Source organism: Ambystoma mexicanum, chromosome 4p, assembly GCF_040938575.1.
Source record: "Ambystoma mexicanum isolate Mex_15411 chromosome 4p, UKY_AmexF1_1, whole genome shotgun sequence".
Lineage (NCBI taxonomy): Eukaryota > Metazoa > Chordata > Amphibia > Caudata > Ambystomatidae > Ambystoma > Ambystoma mexicanum.
The window spans coordinates 308669223-308690702 of NC_090927.1; the positions used below are offsets into that span (position 1 = coordinate 308669223).

The window sequence follows — 21480 nt, forward strand, 5'->3', positions numbered from 1 at the left end:
CCCCATTTTTACTGCCCATTCTACCAGCTTTTGATGTAGAATGGTTGCGTAGACCTTTCCCAATACATCTAACAATGCCACCGGCCGATAGTTTCTCAGGTTTGATCTGACCCCTTTTTAAAATATTGGTACAGTAATCGCCGCCAGTAGTTAATCCAAGAAGGTATTTAAACCTTGGGAAGTCTGAAAGACTTCCCTGTACCTTTGCACTGAAGGTGCTGTGTGACACAATATAAAAGATGATGCCTATGGAGTTTGTTAGGCTCCATAACCAAAAGAAACACAAAGTTCAGAAATCACATTAAAATACATGAGAGGGTGGGGGGAAAAAGGTCTCACTCTCAGGGCATTATCATTATTGTTCAAAAATGTCATCTCTGTCTGGTATAAAGGTAGCTCGTCACGGGTTAGATTCCCCCTGAACATTCTCTGTTATGGTCTCATGCTTCTATCTTTATACCAGACAGAGATGACATTTTTGAACAATAACGATAATGCCCCGATTTGAAAAATGCACAAGAGATGCGAAACACGTGTCTCAGAAAGGGCTCAATCTTCACAAGTTATAAAGATCACACATTAAAACTTAGAAAAAGTTTTAACCGTTCGTGTATACTGAGTGGCGCATATGCTTGTGCGAAAGACCCAATTCATTTTACTTTACACGCAGTGGAGGAACTCAATTTTTTCATACGCATGCAACACCACCTAAACCTACAGAGGTAATAAGACGCGGAGGTGCACGAGTTGATATCCCTCATTTCCTCACAACTTTTAAAAAAACAAAACATGTTGAAGTTCACCTTCAACCGCATGACACACAATCTCACGTAACGTACAGGCAGAAAGTGATATCAATAAACCTCGTTCTACTCAGACAAAGAGATGCTCAAGCCCTGATGCGTTAATAGCGACACGCTGCTAAGGACTTAAAATGCATCACAGTGCGTGCCTCCCCTGCAGGACACCGTGTACAGTGAATCCCTGCTCCAGTCCCGAGTTGACCTCAGTCTGTTGATTCGCACAGCTGTTCCTCTTAAAAAAATAAACTCTCTCACGTGAGCATGGGCCTGCCTAACAACAAGGTCGAGCGACACAAACGAAGGACGAACAGGACAGGTCTTTCAGACATAATTTTGAGCGCCATTTTGAGCCGAGTTCACATGTTTTGTATGCCATACAGTTGGATTAAAAACACCGCTAAACAATAATTAAATCTACCGTTAATGTTACAATTTGTACTATGTTGGAAGTAACTTTCTGAGTACATTTTTGTACAAATAAAATTAAAGTAACATATTCTGAAAATTATAAAAAAGCACAATGTGAAAATTAATGTAATAAATGTACGGGGTACAGGTGTGTATTTCGCCGTTTAGTTGCTGCTTGTTCGTGAGCAGTTATCTCTTGAGTCTACGCTGTTACCATACCGGAACATGAAACCGATGTTCCTCGCTCCAGTTCCTCTATGTATGCGATTTGACGGATCAACCTTTGTTGTTTGCGGAAGACTCTTCTGTCTAGAGAGATTCTAACTGCCAGCCCGGCGAGCTGCCTGTGGCGCCCTCGAGCGGCAGCGCCGCCCTATTGCAACCTAAAAGGAAGGAATGGCGCTGTGGAAGCCCGGACAGTAAGAGGCCGCGGTCCCGGCATTGACTGTGCATCCCTCACCGGCAACATGGTGAACACCAGACGCAGCACTAGCTGCACTACCCCGGCACCTGTCGTCGAACCTGTTCACTTCATCTCCTCCAGGACCCGCTCTGCCAAGAATGCCCGCAGCGAGGCCGCCACAACTCAGGTAAGAGACTATGCAGTTGGAGATTGGGGCGATTATGTCCGGACACCATGGACAGAAGCACAAACTCTGGGTTGTCACCTGACTTTGTGTATGTATATACGCTCTGCCCGTGCAGCCAGAGAGAGGAGAGCCATTGCCAACTGTGGTAGTGTCTGGAACTGCACCTTTCCCGAGACACATCAGACGGTTCCCTCACCTGCAACCCGACCCCCCGATGTTCATTACTTAGCGGAATAACTGTGCACCCAAACATATCGCACCAAAACGCCCTCCTACACAAGAGCCATGCCCACGCCCCAGCAAGACGACTCACAACACGTTAACTATGCAAAACAACCCGAAACACGAGATCTAATCACAGCGCCCACCCGATATAACATAGCTAATAAAATCAACAAAAGAGCCTTAATCAAACCCCGTCTCAAAACAAGCATTGACAAAGCCAACGTTTTTTGGATTTTCTGTAGTATTGGGATCGGCATTTTCCAGGCACTGCCATAATGGTATTACCTGGCAATAAAATGCAACAGATAACAGATGGTGTTAGTACATGGGCATATTATTTGCAGTGCTTAGCAAAATGGCAATGCAACTGCCACACAGGGATCGAAATTAAGAGTGGGCAACAGCAGGAGCTAAAGGCAGCTCCTTGGTATCCAGCAGTGACCTGGAGCTACCATTGGTGAACAAGGAGCAGCGTTCAGCAAATCTAACTTTCACATAAAATTCAAACTTATAATTTTGGCCATATTTATGACTCTCTGTGCTTTAAATCGTGTGTAGATGTGTCCTAATGGTTATTTATAGATTGTGTTGTATAGATGTGTCCTTCTGGTTATTTATAGATTGTCCCAAACACACAGTTAAATTCACATAGTTGTGTTTTGTTCTGCATCAGTTGGCCTGGGGAGCTGAAAGTACCTCCTGGCCACTGTTGGTGTCACGCTAAGCTGGCTGTTCCGTTCTAGGCTTATAGTAGGTGCTAAATAGTTATCTTCTCCCCTCAATTTCGAACAATGTCCAAAACTGGTGGTGTTGCCAAGGTTTTACAGGGACTCTGTGGTGGGAACTATTACAAGGACACACATATCAAGTGGCAGAAGGTGCTATTGCTTGATAATTGCTGTTGTTAAACGTGATGTAATTAAGACAGTATCTTTCAGAAGACTGCTTAAAAATGTCAATAAGCTAGCTCTATGCCTGTAAGGAGATGTCAAACGGATCGCAGGGCTGTGTGCTTTGAGTGGGGATGAGCATGTAGTGGGTGGGCATCTATTGATAATGGCCGGTCAATAGGTCGTTAAAAGGCAAATCGCAGCCACAGGCTGTGTACCCCTTCACTTTCCATTCCAATAGTTTTGCATGTAGTCAGGGTTTAGAGTGCCACTTAAGACCCAAAACTCATTAGCATGTATTTGAATAAAACTAAATCTCCGGCCCAGTTTGCCTGTACAGATCCAATTGTAATGATATGGAGTTCTGAGTTCTTTACTTTTGTTGACTTAGAGTTCATCCCATCTCCAATTACTCAACTATGCCTGTTGGGAGGGTCTGTCTATCCTGAGGCAAAGAGTCCTCGGCAGAAGTTTCTGTAATACACTTAATTAAATCTCGGCCTACAATGACTATATTAAGAGTTATGTGTTCAAGAAGATCGACAAATGTTAACTCAAACCCTTTGGTGGTGGCTTAATATCATATGGGGCTAGAATGTATACTCTGTAAAAGTTCAGTTATAGTTCTAAACAAAGTGGATTCTCAGTCATACATTGTATTTTTACATATTTCTTCAAAAGGTGTGTATAATATGTTGATTCCGTAGACTGAGATTGTTTAATCATTGGGATACAGTTTATTCCAGGTCTTATGATTCTTTATTAAAACCGAGCCTGCCTTTTGAAGAAGAGAGCGATAAGAGACCAGTCATGCAAGGAATTACAGATAAGCTGCACAGTTGGTTCAAACCAAATTAGAGCAGCATGTTATATTGAGAATACAGTAACAAAAAATGTGCTTTTGTGAGATTGAAATTGGTTTTAATCTCAAATAGCAGAGAGTGCATAAAGTGTTTGGTTACAGCCCTGCTACATTGTTTCTGGAGCTACAGCAAATTACGGAGTCTATCTTTCATCTCTCTCACGCTACATTGGAGATCAACCTTAACAGCAACTACTATTAGCCGATCGTTGTGCATAGAGTGTTCTTGCCTCATTCTTGGAATCTGTGCCATCGTTGAGGCAACCTTTTCCATTCTGCGTGACAGATTCCTCTGTTAAAATAGAACTCAAAAGACTTGGGTAAGAGTGGGCGCACTGTTGCTTTTGAGCTTCAGCACCTCCTACTTTGAGAAAAGTACACGCTGCAAAGTTGTGACCTGTGGTCTGTTGTGATTATAAACATTATCTATAAACAAAGCATGGAGACAGTGTGTGATCCGGCTGTTCCATTAAGGAGGAATACATTTTAAGCTTTCTTAACAAGAGAGTGACTGCGGACCTGTGTGCCTTTTTGAGCTCTCTATTAGGAGCAAGATTTTGGTTTTGGTAATGAAGACACTATTGATTTGAACTGTCGCCGCATTTGAACACTTGTCTGCTCTGGAGAAAAGTACAATCAAAGCTGAAATCCAATGAATAACTGTGGGCTTGGTTGCCTTTGAGTACTTTGTGAGGAAAACTGACTGAATCGTTTATAAAGGAATCCAGTAGTGGTTCCCACTGATTGGGAAATATGTCTTTGAGGGATACTGTGTTCATTAAATATATCACTGGCTATAACTAGAAACAAGCAGCTGGTTATGGAAGTGAAATATCTAGCTGTAACTGGACACAATAAACGGGCTAAAATGAGAGATGGCAAAAACTTTAAACCTCAAACAGAGATCATATACCAGTAGGTGGTAATTCGGTGCTAGATGGTACAATCTACTAGGTACGATGAGAAGACTATTTGGTACGTACCATTTGCACTGAACCGAGTATGTTGGTCTCTGATTCTGACTGTCGGGTGTCGACCAGTACAAGGGAGACATCTGCAGCCCTAGTAGGCAACACAAAGCGTGACACACATAATACAAAAAAAATGCTAGAAAAGACACATTTCTGCAATTTGCGACTCCGGCCGCAGGTCACAAATTCTACCCCTATGCTGGATCTAGCACAGAAATTAGACACTCGGAACCTCACACTGCATGCGTTATGAAAGATCTGGGGAATCTGATATTAGTATCTTGGAGGGTGTGGGTACTATGGGATGTATTAGCACTGATGGGGAATCAAATAATGTTAGTAATCAAAACAGGCTGTTAGTAATCAATACAGGCAATCTTATAGGTCAAACAATGCACAGGTGTTGGAAGGTAGGGCCTCTTTGAGTGACCTCTCACCGGGTTCCCTGTCGCAGTTACTAGTTATTTTCCACAAGTAATATTGCGCAAGGACCAGATTCCAGCAGTCAAAAGACTTCACCACACACTTAAAGAAGCAGATTATATTATTAAACTGATATCACAATCTACTAAATTCAATTCTAAGCCCATCTGTGGAACTGTATGACCATATCGGGGCTGAAGTCCAGGCCCATATGCTCATCTTGTGTGAATTAAATGCCAAGATTGACATGCTGAGTAACTGGGCCTTGGCTTCTAAACCGATTGTCCCAATAAAGTATGGCAAGCAAGTGAGACCTGACGGAAATGATTCCCCCATAAGAAATCTTCCACTAAAAGAGAAAAATGGTAGTATAAATGGCCCAAATGGAAAAAATGCTCATAAAATTCCAAAATTGTAAGGAGAAACCAGGTAAAAAATAATTAAAGGACATATTTACATAATCTATACTTTTCAGAAGAAGTTGACTGATAGTGGAAATATGAATCCAGGTAAAACTGTTCTCGGTACTCCAACGAAAACCACAGCTCCGCCCACAAGTTCCGGTGAGATGCCCAGAAAATGTTCTAAATCTTAGTATTCAATTAACTAGGATAGATGTGGGTATACAATCATCACCCCCATAAATGTAACTGAGTAGTTGGGGACACAGCTCTATCGGTTAGGGCTGTAGAAATGGATCCCCAGCCTCTGAGGTCCACTGTTCCACTGAGGCAAAGACAAGGTTATCTCCAGATTGCACTGATACTAGGGCAGGAGGAATAGGTAGGGCTCATACTCCCGCCACTATTGCTACACAAACACGCCTGGAGAAAATAGTGATAGAGCCAGTGATAGGCAGGGCAGAAATGTGTAAGGCTCTGTATACACAAGTGGACGATGATAAGCCAATCAAGCATCTAGCTAACATGAATAAAGGTATAGTCCCTGTGACTATATCCCACCCTGATAGTACACTAAAATTGGCAAAAGAACGTTGGCCTCCATCTTGAGTACCCAAAATCGAATAGAGCAGAAATTGACTCTTCCGAATGGCAAGTAAGGTAAATCGGTTAGATCTCCCCCCTGCTGGTTTTGGGCCCTTCATTCCAACTGATCAATCAAATCCTAATGTAAGGCATTCACAACCCCAAGTTCTAGAGGATGAGTTGTTGGGTGAGGAAAGACTTATCAAGCCGTTTGGTTGGCAAGGAGGTATTGGTCTAGGTGTGGGAAATCTGCCCAGCAATAATTCAAGTGGCCAAAAGTCTAGTTCTAAACTAATGGGGAGGAGGACCTCCCAATTGAGCAACATAGAGGAGCCTAGGATTTTACATTTTGAAATTTGCCTGAGATAAATATGGATGTCATCTTAAATTGTTTGAATATCTTAAAACTATATATAGGCAAATTCCAGCTCTGGAGAACATCTCTACTCAGGATATTGAGTCTGTGAGCTTTCCATTTCAAGCACACAATGGTTTGGTTGAAGTCCATTGGAGGTCCTTCTTTGTTATAAGAAGAATATTTAATGAGAGAAATTTAGATCCTGAAATGTGGATGTTTGGTGTACTTTGAGAGGAAGGAAATTAAATCAAGTGAGTAGTAGTACAAGTGGGTAATAATGGTCAAACTGCTTGAGTATGTAATGGAAGAGGAATGAATAATAGTACTGCTTTTGATAAGCTAATGGTGGGACCCCAACTAGAGCCAGCTGGGCCCTCAGGCAGGATTCATGACCAGGGAATTTGGAGTGGGTTGTTGACATTTCTGAAAAAAGAATTGGTGGGAAAAGGAGAGTCTGATTTGGGGCTCTAACAATTGGTGAAATCAAATTACTGGATTGGAATATGTGAGGGTTCAATAGCTTTATGAAACATGAAGCTCATGATACATTCTTTGTGTATGATATAATATTGTTTCAGGAAACCTGGCTCACTTTTGAAATATGGTTGGATGGTTTTACTATTGTTCAGCAACTTGTAAATAAATCTGATGGTGGCAGGCAATCAGGAGGTTTGCTGATTGCCACAAGCAACTCAAAAATAAAGGCTGTCAATCAAATAATAATCCAGGCATCCTAGCCGTAACCCTAGCTATCTGCAATAAAAATAAAATCTGGGGTGTTCTGGTAATTAATCTGGACTGGAACCAAATGGTGACTTAATTAGACATATTCCTGAATCATATTGCAGAGATATAAGCCTTATGGCTCATGGAGGGGAAATTAACATGCGATCATGGCAGGTGATTTGAATTCGTGTTGCATGAATATTCGGAAAAAAACTTAATGCCCAAACCTATAATGATGGGGTTAAATGGAGATTCATGTTTAAGCCATGAGACCTATTCATAGCAAATGACAGTGTGAGTGGGGATCTCAATACATTGACTATTTGGAAAAGAGGGACCCAATCCTCCAGTAATGACTATGTTGTTCTTTCAGAAACTACGCTGGAAGTTTGTAGTAAATGTCAGATTAAGGATTCTTCTTTGAGTAACCATAATATATCGATCTGTGTGTTTGAATTCACTATGCTACAGCATATATCGATAAATCTCAAAGATCTGGTGATAAACCCTGCGGGCAACCGAGTTCAGAAATTTGCCACGGGTGGAATCCCTGTTGTAGTGAACATGGAGGATTTTGTTACTAAAGCTTCACTCTGTGAACTAAAAATGGCGTGCTCCTTCAGGGGATTTAAGGATATGTGGGATAAAGAAATGCCCAAATACCTTAATTTTAATAAGCCAACACACAGTCATATATATATATGATAAAGAGGTTTGGGTAAAAAAGAAAATATTATGCCAACCATTGTGATTACTGATGTTAAACTAGACCAGTAATGCTGGATATTAAGAAGAAGCAATCTCTACTCCCAATTTATAGACATTGGATTTGTTCACATAGATCTTTGATGGCTGATTGCGAATATATGTTAAATACGCTCCTCCGAAAGAGTAATTGTATTAGCGAAGATACTTGGTGTAGGTATTGGAACATTGCTAATAGTAATTTAACAGCAGTAAAGATAAATGGTAGCATAACATATGCTGGGAATGATAGTGTTGGGTGTGACAGTCGCCTGGGATTTACAATTTGAGTTAGATGACATAGAGTGTCTGATTACAAAAGATTCCTCTGGCCCAAATTGCTTAACCAATGCTATACTATAATTGCATAAAGGAGTCTGGCCAATCCTATTTTACTAATTATTAAAGGATATTTAAAAACACAGTAAAATGCCAGCTCCATGGAAGGAATCTATAATGGTTCCTATTTACAAAAAAGGATATCGCAGAGACCTAGTAAATTACAGACAGGTAGCATTATTAGACTTGGATAGTAAAATCTTTGCATCTGTAGTCTTGAAATATCTGGAATCCTGGGCCCTGGATAGAGGAATCTTGTCAAAACTACAAACGAGCTTTAGGAAAGGAATGTCGACCATGTTAAATGGCCTAGCAATTCCTCTCTTAAAAGGAAACGTGTCCAAATGCCAAACTGTGTCACATTCCTTGCTATATGCAGCTATGATTGACTTTTTTCAAAAGCATGTGATATGGTCAATCGTTCTCTACTTGGGGGGGAAAATTGAAAAATTGGGGGATCCCTTCCTCACTTCTGTTAATACTGGAATCTAGCCACACTGATACCTCAATAAAAAATAAGTCTGGATTCTTGTGATAATGTATCGGAAAAGATTAAAATAACAAACGGTTTGATGCAAGGTTGCATCCTAGTGCCCTGCCTCTTCTATATTTGGCTGACCTGAAGGAAACTTTGCAAGTTGTGGGGTTTATTAATTAAAAAATTGGAGGATTATGTGTAAATTGGCTGACATATGCTGATGATGGTGTCCTTCTCGCTGCAACTCCATTTGGTCTCCAAGACTACTATATGCCTTCCTTAATTATGCAAGACTGAATGATTTGGCAATAAACCACAAGAAATGTAATATATTTCAGTATGGAGGGAATACAATGAAAAAAGGTAATTTCAAATGGACTATCAATGGTTTTGAAATGTAAGTGGTACAGGAGACACTTTAGTTGGGTTTTCATCTCTCAATGTATACAAATAAGCAAATTATTAAGTAAATCAATAGGAAGATTGATCCAACTATCATATCAAATGAAGAACATTTTCTTTTCTTTAAGTTCTCTATCAAACCATTACTGCAATACTATATTGGAAAAGTCGGTATTACCCAAATTTACTTTTTTACAATTGACCTTTCGTCCTAATTGATCATTGACCTTTTATATTTTGGGTTGGTTTTGGATTATAAATAATATAATGGGGATGCGGGGTGGGGGGTTCCCCCCCCCCCGCATATATGTCCAAATTGACATTTTAAATTAGATCATTTCACCTGAGGTCAATTTTCCCGAGGTCAATTAGTATACATCCAAAGTTATACCTAATATGATGTATGGTTTGGAAATAGATATTTCTTCATTGGAATTGCCATGGGAAAGGTTTGAAGGCCGCATTCGGAAAAGGGTGCTTAATCTTCCCTTTTCAGTACCCATTGCCTCTGTTTGTTATGAAATGGGAATGCTCTCTGTAGTGAATAAGCTTCCCCTGGATCCTGAGCTGAATGCTTGGAATGTTGGAGTGAGTGACAGAGTATGTAGCCTGAGAGAATATTGATGTATTAATGTGTTCTGTGAGAGTCAGTTGGAGATGTAGACCCCTGATAGAGAAGATGCTGGTGCATGTTGCCCTAAGACTAAATGTACCTGACTTGATGTACTTAATAAAATGTACCAGAACTTAATTAAAGAAGTTACTAGGTCATCCCAAGATATCGGAGTCGTCATTAGAGAACTCAAGCTTTACAATGGCGACGAGGATGCTAGCTGTGCTGGGGGGACAGCACAGCGGATGGGACATGCACCGCCCCCCAACCAAGGAAGAATATCCTCTCAGGTAGGGGCAGCGCTGATTGCTATAAGGCGCAGAAGGGCCCAGAGCTGGTTGCAGAGGCACAAGAAGTAGAGAGCAGCTCCAGGGCCTGGGGCCAGCGGGCCTGCCAGCAGGAGGCAAGCAAAGGACGGTGTGCTCAGTGCCTGGAAATTGCCCTTTGGCGGAGCTAAGGGCCCATTGATTGAATTGAATGGGTTTGGAACCCAAGGCTGCGGCATGAAGGGGCTTGGAGCCCATGGCAGCAGCAGCTGAGGGGGCTTGGAGCCTGTAGCTGCGCTTAAGAGAAACCTGGAAGCCATTGCTGTGCAGCACAGGGGCTTGGAGCCCATTAAGCGATCTTTGGAAGGGTTTGGAGCCCATAGCAGCACCTTAAAGGGATTGAGCCCATTGCTGTGTACTGGTGGGTCTTGGAGCCCAGGTGCAGCACCAGGAGGGACTTGGAGTCCATTTGCTGTGCAGTGGAGGGACCTATTAACAAAGCGTTTGGAGCTGTGCACTGGAGGGACCAAGGGTCTGTTTGGCTGTGGGTGCTAAAGAGAGTTAAAGTGTAGTAGGAGACTACAGTGATTCTGGTAGAACGGCATTGCAGAACTTTGTTGGAGCTTGGAGCTCAACATAGTGCTTAGAGGGGCTTGGGAGCTCTAAATGCTAAGAAGCACTGGTGAAGGATACAGTCCTTACCTGTGTCGATGAGGCAGATGTTCTGGTCTGGTGAGACAGGTGCCAGTCAGCGTTTGGGAGCAGTTCAGATAGCGACCGATGCTCCGGTGAGGGCCTCGTTGTGCTGAAAGTAGCGGGTTGCTGCAAAGGAGTGGCATGTCGTCTAATGAGGTCTGTGTTGGTGGCAGCGTATACAGTTGGGGGCTGAGGGTCCTTTGTTGAAATCTCATGGAGCGATAAAGGACTCTGAGAAGGTACGCAGCGGTGCTGGGGAGGAGAAACGGGCATACTCTATGGCAATTTCAAAGCTGTGACGGTTCTGCTTACAACGGGACTGTTGGCCCATGGATGTCAGAGCTCTTCGGCGTCCCAATAGAAGTGGTGATGTCGCTTAGGAGAGCTGAGGAGTCGGCGATCCTGTAGAGTGTACGTCAGGTCACCGTTCTGACGTTCGCTGCAGGAACTTGGGTTGGAGAAAGAAAGGGACCGTAGAACGTTTGCTGACGTTAATACGTAACGTCATAATAGCAAGGTTCTTTCTTCAAGCAGCTGCGAGGGACGGTTGGTGGAGAAGCTGTGCCTCCGAATAGTTTTTCTCAGGCAGCTGTAGTGTTGGAAGCAGGGATGGCGCAGCGAGAAGAGGAGCGCCAGAGATTTGGGTGCCCTGCAGATTTTATCGCCGAGTGTAAAAAGGAAGCAGTGGTCAAGTGCGCTAACGGTACTTTGCTCAAGAAGATGATTATGCAACCTTTCTTAGGTGAGGTCTGGGTAGAAATGAAGGTTGTCATGGTAAAGCGAGCAGTGGGAAGAGGGGCCGCGTTCCCCAAAGGTTCTTTTGTTTCAAATGGGAGCTGGCAGGAGGAGCAGCAAACGAAGATAAAGTGTGTTGTTTCTGGTTATGGTATTAAGTTGTATGGGTAGGGTGATGTAAGGCCTGTTTTGTTAATGCTACATTCTAGTGACTGACTGACTGATTTTGGTGCATGGAATAGAATGTATGAAGTCGTGGCCTTTTATTAGGAATGCATAGCAAAGGATTTAAGTGTGACTACTGTGAGTTAATATAAAAGGTTATGTTTAACAAGTTTATTTTTTTCTCCACAGAAGGACTTTTGGGTGATTGTATGGGAAATGTGTAGTTAGTGCGATGTTATTTTGGTTCCAAGAGTATGTTTATTGGATGGCAATGATAGTGGATGTGCAATTATAGTTGATGCTGATGGTATGTTATATTTTTTTTAGTCTTTTTATTTTTTTAAAAAATTTTTTTTATTGAATTTTACACATATTAATAACATGCATATGAGTAAGTAAAGTGAAAGGGCAGCAGGGTCAAGCGGTGCGTCCAGCATATCAGTAATGAGGCATTACATAGGTACATTGAGTCTCTTCAGGCAGCAAAAGAGGGGGGGGATGCGGTGGGGGGAGGTTCATTGGTTGTCCATCCATTTCCCCCATATTTTCTGGAATTTTCGGGGGCAACCCCTCGCTTTGTAGATGCAACGTTCCATGGATGCGCACCTAGTGACTTCGTTAGACCAACGGATTAGGCTTAGTGTTTCCGCCGAGAACCAAGTTGCAGCAATCAAACGTTTCCCAACTCCCAATGCAACAGCAATGAACAAGTTTTGTCGTGGTTGGTGAAGTCCACCTCCCTCTCAGACCCCAAACAATATCAGTTTTGGATCCATCGGAATCCGGAACCCCAGTGTCTTGGAAGGTCAATCCCAGATTGTATGAAAAAAAAGTTCCTCTTTCACGTTTGCACCAGAGACAGACCTCGTCATCTGCCCCACCCCACTTGGCTAGCGCTGTTCGGGAGTGATGGGACCGGTGCAGTATTCTAAGTTGTATCAGACATAGTTTTGCGTCGATACCAATCTCTCGGGGGGGTGAGGGGGGAAATCAATGCTTCCACCCATTCTTCCGGTTCCAGCCTATCTACATCTCTTTCCCATTTTTGTTTCAGTGTAGTAAGTTCTTTGGTGCCAAAAGAGTTGAGGGTCTGGTATAGGTCTGGTATAGCGTGGAGGTAACTTTGGAGGGGATACGGTCAGGGAGGTTGTTATTTTCTAGTGGGGGAAATGGGGGGGGGGGCTTCAGCCAGGTTCGGGAACTGTGCGTTCATGGCGTGAGTGAGTTGAGCGTGCCTGAAGCAGTCTATATGTTTACGGCTAAAGTTTTCTTTCAGGGTGTCGAACTTCAGTATGCGTCCCTCCTGAATTACATGTGCCAATGTGTGTATCCCCCGTCTGTCCCAATTCCCAAAACCTCCCATTTTCTGAATTTCGGGGAGGTGTGCTTTGTGCCATAGCAGCTGGGCAAGTGTTGGCTTTGAACCCCAGCCAATATGCTTGTGTGCATCTTTCCAAGTGCAGCGGATATGAAGTGACATGCGTGGGATGCCAGCCACCCTCTTTTGAGTAGCGTATAGTGCCTGAAGGGGTGATACCGGGTGCATGGTGGATAAATCCATACGGATATGGGGGAGTGTGGCGTTGCTGTGTAGCCAGTCATTTACAATTCCTGTTTGTGCTGCTAGGTAATATGTGCGAATGCATGGTAATCCTATGCCCCTATCCAATATGGAACGATGCTGGTTTGTAAGTGCGATTCTGGGTTGTTTCCCTCCCAATAGCAGTGTCCGTATATGTTTGTCAATTATTGCAAAGGTTCCAGTGGAATGCAAAGTGGAGCGTTTTGTAAGACATATAGGAGTCTTGGGAGCGTCATCCTGTACAGTGCAGCCCTGCCCATTAATGACAATGGGAGGGACTGCCAATGGGAGACGTTCTTGGCGAATCTATCCAGCACAGGCTGTAGGTTTAGTTGAAGGAACTTCTCCAGAGTTGCACTAATTCGTATGCCTAGGTATGTGAATCCCAGGATGGAGACAATGTACGGACAGGGCTCGGGTATTGCGTCAGCGCCCCCTTGAATTGGGGGAAGTACAGTTTTCTGGTTATTTACACTGAGGCCACTAAACTGTTGGTATTCGGTGAGGGTTTGAGACACGATTTGGCACGAGACCACAGGATTGCTGAGGTAAATGAGGAGATCGTCTGCATATAGTGAGAGTCGCTCTTCTCCACCCCCTGGCCAGGCGAATCCGGACCAGCTTTTATCTGTTCTGGGTTTGATCGCCAGTGGCTCTATTGCAAGAAGAAATAATAGGGAAGAGAAAGGACAGCCCTGTCTGGTCCTGCAACCCAGCGGGAACGTCCTAGACAACTACCATTCACACTCACCATCGCTTCAGGGGATTCATAAAGAAGCTTAGTCCAGGAGATAAAACCTTGCCCAAAGTTCATTCGTCTCATGATGTTCCACAGAGCCTCCCACCCAACGGAATTGAAAGCTTTTTCGAAGTCGACCGTCAATAAAGCTAGCGGGTCCGATATCTCCGAAGCTTGGTCTAAGGCGAGTTGGATTCTGCATAGGTTCATGCGGGTGCATTTGTTAGGCTTGAATCCACACTGGTCTGGGTGGATGAGGGATTCGGTCACTCTTAAGTCTGTTGGCTAGGACTCAGGCGAGGATTTTTGTTTCTCTGTTTATCAATGAGATAGGCCTATAGGAGGCACAATGATCCGGGGGCTTTCCTGGTTTTGGAATCGCTACAATACATGTTTTCCCGAGGTCCGGGGGAAGAGTGCCCATTTCTTTGCTTGTGTGTGTTTAGTGTGCCGCCAAGACGCTTCCAGGTTTCCACTGGGAAGCTATTGGGCTCGGGGGTCTTTCCGGTTTGAAGCTGTGCCAAAGCAGTTTGCATTTTGTTTTCTGTGATCTCGGGTTCAAGTTTTTCCCTCTGCTGCATGGAGAGCTGCGGGAGTTCGATCGAGCTGAGAAATTTCGAATGTTCAGACATGGGGTTTTCTATAGGAGGGGAGTAGAGACGCTCATAATAATCAGCGTAGGCCTCTGCAATGTTGGAGTCTGCCGTCAATGATTCCCCGTCCGGTACCTGAATAGCTTGCACCTGACCCTTGCTCTGTTCACGTCTCTCCAACCAGGCCAAGGTCTTCCCAACCTTATCCCCTCGCTCGTAAATCTGACTCCAGATCGACCAATGGGCGGTCCGAGCGTTATCTAGGGCTATATTTCTTAGGGTCTCCTGTGCAGTCCTCAAGGCCTCTTGCGAAGTCTCGGTGTCCTGTTCCAGGAACTTTGTCTCCCATTCGGACACCTGTTTTTCGGCTTCTGCGATCTCCGGGGTGTGACTCGTCCAGTGAGCCGTCACCAAGGAGATGGCTTCCCCACGAAGGACTGTTTTATATGCCTCCCACATCGTGATCTGGCAGTACACAGAGTCCTCTTTTAACTCAAAGTATTCGCTGGTGTTATTCGTGAGACCTTCGACTATTTCGGGGAACCCCAGGTAATAAGTGTTTAAGTGCCAGATGGCGTACGGTTTATGATGGGTGCCTTTTAAGCTTATTAACAGGTGGGGGGGGGGGGGGTGGTGATCTGAGATTTCTCTTGCTAGGAGGACTGCGGATATGAGTCCGTGGGACATGTTCCGAGGGATTAAGCTATAGTCGATCCTGGAGAATGTCCTGTGCGCATTGGAGTAAAACGAGAACCCCGTGTCGGCGGCGTGCAGGGCCCTTCAGGCATCCGACAGCCCCATTGTTTCGGCAAAGGTGTATAACCCAGTCGTACTCTTGTGTAATCTGTCTTTAGCGCCCTCCCATCACCTCGTTAAAATCCCCGCCCAGGACCCATGTGCCTGCCCGTTCTTCCTTTAGTATCGCTCGTAGGTCATTAAGGAGCTCCCCCGTGAGTGTGGGGGGGCATAAGCTGAAATGAAGCCCCATTGTTCGCCCCACAGGTCCCCGATCACTACTACAAATCGACTGCGGGGGTCGGTTCGCACCCTTTTGATCTGGAAGGGGATCCGTATGAATGAGTATCATTGAACCCCTGGCGCCCCTTCAGAACCCGGCCTGGTATGTGTGCGGATAGTTGGATCTTTTGAAAAAAAACGCATTCTGTTCCGCCCTAATGGGTCTTGGTGAGGAAAGCTACATCTGGGGAGTAACGATTGAGATATTGGAGCGCTAATTTCCGTTTGATACTAGAACCAAGGCCATTAACATTCCAGGTCAACATGGACAGTTGACCTGTTTGTGTCCCTTTACCGTGTTCAGTGCTTTGTGAATTGAGGGAGGATCATATGTCAAGTGGACCGCCCCGCACCTCGAGAGTTTCCCCCCGCCTTGCCCCTCAGTGTATTCTCCACATCAATCCCACTGCTGCTGTATAACTGTGTAACATAAATGAGAGCAGTTTGGATATTCCATGCTCTGAAACTACCCTTCCTGCACAACTGGTGCCAACATTAGAGGATCTCATCACTTTCTATTTTGTAGGTTTTAGTAACCATATCCCATGAACTCCCCCTACCCTGTACTGCCCCCCCCCCCAACCCTCCAACCAAAAGCACCTGTCGCCCTAACATATGAAACCATGAACTGACGAGAACCTATTCGGGGAACTCCACAGGGGCTAGTCCTCTGCTCCTCATTCCTGTCCTGGGCTGTCCACTTTTGGATTCCGTTTGAACAATGCTGAGTATGTAGAGATAGGGGAGAGTTGAGAAGCGAGTAGGGACTCCCCAGAAAGGCAGTTCGGACTAATGTAGGTCGCTTGGCGCGACTTTGGTCTTCAAGTATTTCCTGCATTGCCAGGCGAGTTGTCCTCTGTGCTGTCCATGCTTGGTATATGAGTTTGGCCCTGGACCGGGGTATTTAGGCCCTTTTCCTTCCGCGGTGTGTGGTCTCTTGAGCGTGGGGAAGATGGAACCTGCATCTCGAGCCATTTCCAAGCTTCCCGCCGGGTTATGGAACACATGAACTGTGTTGTTATGGTACAGTTTGAGGGTGGCAGGGAAGAAAAGTGTGTATTTAATGTTCAGGGATGCGAGTTTCCTTTTAATAGTCATAGGACTGACGGGATTGCTAAACTTCTCGGGTATAGTCAGGAAAAAACCCAATCCGATTCCCATTATGTGTGATCGGGCCTGTTGCACGTGCCATATGGAGGATTGTGTCCCGGTCCCTATAGTTCATTAGCCTGGCAATCGCTGTGCATGGAGTGGCTCCGGGTATTGGTCTACCAGATGGGATCCTGTGTGCTCTCTCGATGGAGAAGTTAGTTTTTTGGGGGCCATGAGGTTCGAGAGCCATCCTTCTAGGAAGAGTTCTCATGGACGGTCCTTCTCGTTCCGGAAGCCCCAGGATGCAGAGGTGATTGCGGCTGGATCTGCCTTCGCTATCTTCTGCCCTGGTCTCTAGGGTGGCGAGTTTCTTCTCCACATGTGTCAGGCGGTCTTCCAGTTACTTAACCATGCCTCCCACTCGGGATGTCAGGCTCCTCAGGTCCTGATGTAGGCAGGAAACTTCAGAGGTGAGTCCTTCGATTTCTGTCTACAATGACGTCCTAGATTCGCTGATGGCCGCCATAATGTCTGTGAGTGATGGGCTTTGACCTGCTTGGCGGGTTTAGGCGTCTTTCCCAGCATGGTCTATGGGGTTGGGGACTTTCACCGGTGCGGACATCATGTACCTATCAATTTTGTTCAGTGCCAAGGTATTGCGAAGCATGTGTCTCCCCATCAGAGTTAGTTTGGCGGGTTGGTCTGGGGGCAATCGTCCTACTGTTCCCAAGGTCGATGTTAGAGGCCCAGCAGTGTACCAACGCGGGTGATTCCTTGGAGGAGCACAGCACTACGTCCCTGTTTCACCTTCACTCCAATGTCTGGGCTGCGTGTCCGTTTCCTGCTCCCCTTGGTGGTGGGCCCACTCAGCGCAGTCCTTTCTAGCCCCACACGCCCCAGCAGGCTACACCTTGCCTCCGATGGGCCCTTGCTGGGCATGGCCTTTTCTGGATCCAAGCTGGGGTCCACCAATCTGTCACTGTTATTTCGGTGCCCAGAACAACAGGTCTCGGGTGGTGTCCGCCACCTCACAGTCCTTCCAGGAGGATCCAGCCCTCTCCTCGATCTCCCCCACACCGGGCTGCACCAAATCGAGGGATCTCTACTGGGCCCAGGTCATGTTCGGGCCCGCAGTTACAAGCTCCTGCCACAATGTCAGAGGGGAAGGCCTTCCAAGCCTGGGAGTGAAAGGATTTTTCAGTTTAAAAAACATTGTCCTCCTTGTCAAGGGTATTTATACACCAGTAAAGGTAGACTTTACATTTTAAAATCGTTTTTTCTGACCAATAGTTAATTGCCTTAAATAAAATGTGTTTTTGTTATGTTCTAGGCCCCATTCAGAAAAGATTACACAATAGCAGAGCTCCTATGTATGGCACAAACCGCGGCCTCTGCAGTGATGTTTACAGACCAGGCTGGTGACAACAAGGGGTAGACGCCTCCCAATCTTACTCCATAGAAGGGGGAAGATCTAATTCCATGCTCTTCTCTCCCTCCTTACCCCCATTGTTATGCTTCTTGTTGGGAGCACTCACATTATCTGTGCCTGTGTAAAGACTGGAGGGGGTATCTGTATTCCTGTCCTCTATATGGCAGAGTAGAAGCACAGAGCACCCCAGCCAAGTTTCTCTATTGTGGTAGCAATGGATGAGCAACCAAGGCTTAAGCTCTGAGGAGGTGATGTGGGCTGGTTCTTAAGTATAGCGAGTCCCCAAGTCCCCACAAAGGAATGTCCACACACTTATGTGCTAACACAGTTCTTTATATACAAATAAGGTTCAAGGTATATACATACATCAATAACACACTTTGTACTCTGGTAATTCTTACATGGCAAATATATACTGTTTCTTTGTGGTGCCACACTTGGCTTTTGGCTTTTGATTCCTTTAAAATGCATCAACTGCTGATAGTTATTAAGTAGCATACAAATCATACAGAAGGGTGTATCAACATTGATCATAGGAAGGAAGGAAGGCAGGTTAAGTTAAACAATGGCAGAACGCTTTCTTTAGCTACTAAGACCTAATTCTGAGTGAGGATCCCCCACCTGGGCAACCTGTAATAATGAAAGGATTAACAAGCCCGGATTAACAAGACCAGTTCATAAATCTTACTTCACTCCATCAGTGTCCTTGGGACATCTTTGTCGGCTTCTGGTGGTGGGAAACCCCCCCGGCGCACTTTACTCGGTAGCCGGCAACCTTGACTTTCTCCGGCGGGACAAAGTAGTCGACGGTGATGGCGAGAAAGCGACACGATTTGACTTGCTTCCAGCGGTTACCGGAATCCTCCAAACCCTGGTCGACGGCAATGGACTTCAAAGGCCTCCATGTCCCGTTGCTTCTCTTCAAGCTTCTCGTTGGATCCCTTCTCCAGTCGGCGCCTTTCGGGAATGGCTTGGCTTACAGCAGTTTTGCACCATGGTCCCTCGTAGCTCTGGAAGAGGTTTCCTAGCCAGGTCCTGTCTCGGATCAGTGGCGTAACGCAAGATGTGGGGGCCCCCCTGCGAGCCATGCTGAGGGGGGGGCCCCCAACTCAGCAACAAATCAAGGGTCGCGCCACACTCTGGGCCAGCCTAGATTATCACACTTGCGCAATATGCACAAACGTGCTACTGATCGGATATGCCGCACACTGCACTAGGAGAAAGATATACATATGTGTTTTAATATAACCTACAGCACACTGTATGAGAAAAATTGACTAAAAAGCCAGAGTGTTTGCAATTGTTTTGTAGGGTAACACGAATCCAATAGATGCAAGTCACCAACAGAGCATAGGAACATTAAAGCTTTGCTATTAAAAATGCCATGCCACAATGAAAACATGTCCAACTGGCTGCACAAGGTAGACCAGTGTCGACCTGTAATAACAATATAGTAAATCTTGCCAGGCCACATTTAGACATATCTAGACTGGTTGCACCAAAATGGCAGTTGAAGCAATAACACTCATCAAGATTAGAACACACATTCAAGCCTGTGTCTCTGTGGCCTCTAACAACACGGCCACACTCTTTAAAATCTGAAAAGAACTGGTCAATCCTGTTGAGGTCTTTACATCTCCTGTTCCCTCCCAGGCCCTCTTTATGGCTTTGTCATCTCACTTCTACGCTAAAACTCAGGACATCCTGTCCTCCATCTCCTCTTCCTCTTCCTCTCTCGGCTGCCCTTTGGCCATCTCTTCCTCCTTTCTCCTCTTTCTCTCTGACAACACCTGACGAGGTTTCTAGACAAGTCCGATCTATGAAAGTGTCATCCAAACAGGTGCTCTCCTGCTCCACCAGAACCATCAAGAACCATATTGACACCCTCGCTCCAGCCTTGACCGATTTCTGTAATCACTCTTTCCCCTCTCCCGTTAAGCACTCCCTTGTGCACCCACTCTTCAAGAAGCTTTCTGCCGATCCTGCCTGTCCGGCAAACTATCGCCCAATCTCCATCACCCCTTTCCTGGGCAAACTGTTGAAAAAGCTGGCCATCTCCCAGCTTACTCTCCACACGGAATCTGTTGGTTGTCTCCATGACCATCAGTCTGGCTTCAGTGCCAGAGACACAGAAACTGCTGTCCTGAACACCTGTGAAGTTCTGCTCTCTAACCTTGATTCCAGCATTCCTTCTGTCCTCATCCTCCTTGATCTTTCCTGTGCTTTCGACACGGTCAACCATGCCATCCTGATCAATCGACTCCATGAGAACCTGGGCATCACGGATCAGGCCCTTGAGTGGCTGACCTCCTTCCTCTTGGACTGCCCCTCCCAGGTCCAACTTGGTCCCTTTCTTCGCGCTCCATCCTCTCACTCTGGTTTTTCAACCTCCTAAGTGGCCCCTTTGACCCACCTGATCTCTACATTCTCCTCTAACTTTCAGTGTTATGCGGATGACACTCCGCTTTCCTTCAGGCTCCCCTCAGACTCCTCATCCCTCGCTCATTCCCGACTGTCTATCCGCGATTCAGGATTGGTGTGCCTCCAACTATCTCTGCCTTAATGTCAGTAAGATGGAGATCCTTCTCATTTGGACTCCTGCCCCTGCTTTCCCTCTCTCACTCTGGCCGCCCGCCTTGGGCCCTCTTCCTTCACCTTCCTGTGAGGCAAACAACACTGGTGTCATCTTTGACTCCACTCTCTTTCTCTCCTCACATCTCAGACGTTGCCAAGAAGTCCCACTACCAGCTGCTCCTCCTCAAAGGGACTCTTCCCTTTCTCACTTCCCCCAGAAGCTCACTGTCTGCAGAGCCCTGGTTCTCTCTAGGCTGGACTACTGCAACAGCCTCTTTCTCAATCTGCCTTTCTCTACTATCCAGCCCCTGCAACTAATCCAGAAAAGGACTGCAAGTCTTATCCTTGGCCTCAAGCACAGGGATCATATCTCTCCAGCCCTGAAATCTCTTCACTGGCTCCCAGTTGCTGCAAGTATCAAGTTCAAGACCCTTTGCATTGTCCACAAGGCTTCCTGGGCCCGGGGCCCGCACTACATCCAACGCTCTCTTCCAAAATATCTTCCTTCGCTCAGCTACCTACAACACTCTAAGGGGTAGACGCTTCTCCAGGAAGAGAGTGAGGGGTAGATCTCTCTCCTCTACAGGTGCCTCCCTCTGTAATAGCCTCCCTGCCCCTCTCAAGCTTTAGCATACCACCTGAAGTTCTGGAAGCAGCTCAAAACTTTCCTCTTCTCCTCTGCTTTCTCCCTCTCCCACCCCTGCTGGCCTACCTGACCTACCTGTCTGTTGTACCGACTGGTTGCTTGGCTACCCTCAGAGTCTCACTGAGTTG

General features: G+C 45.6%; 1 protein-coding gene across 4 annotated transcripts in view; it reads left to right on the forward strand.

Annotated features, from left to right (window-relative positions):
• Positions 1 to 1493: 1493 nt before the first annotated feature.
• ATAD2B (ATPase family AAA domain containing 2B) overlaps positions 1494 to 21480 on the forward strand; it is a 3113054-nt gene continuing 3093067 nt past the window's right edge. For 2 of the 4 annotated variants that reach the window (XM_069605879.1, XM_069605877.1), the window contains exon 1: positions 1494 to 1801. In XM_069605879.1, coding sequence (XP_069461980.1) covers positions 1679 to 1801 — 123 coding nt within the window. In that variant the 5' untranslated portion in view covers positions 1494 to 1678. The remainder of the gene's footprint in view (positions 1802 to 21480) is intronic. The other 2 variants (XM_069605876.1, XM_069605878.1) reach the window with 1 other exon arrangement.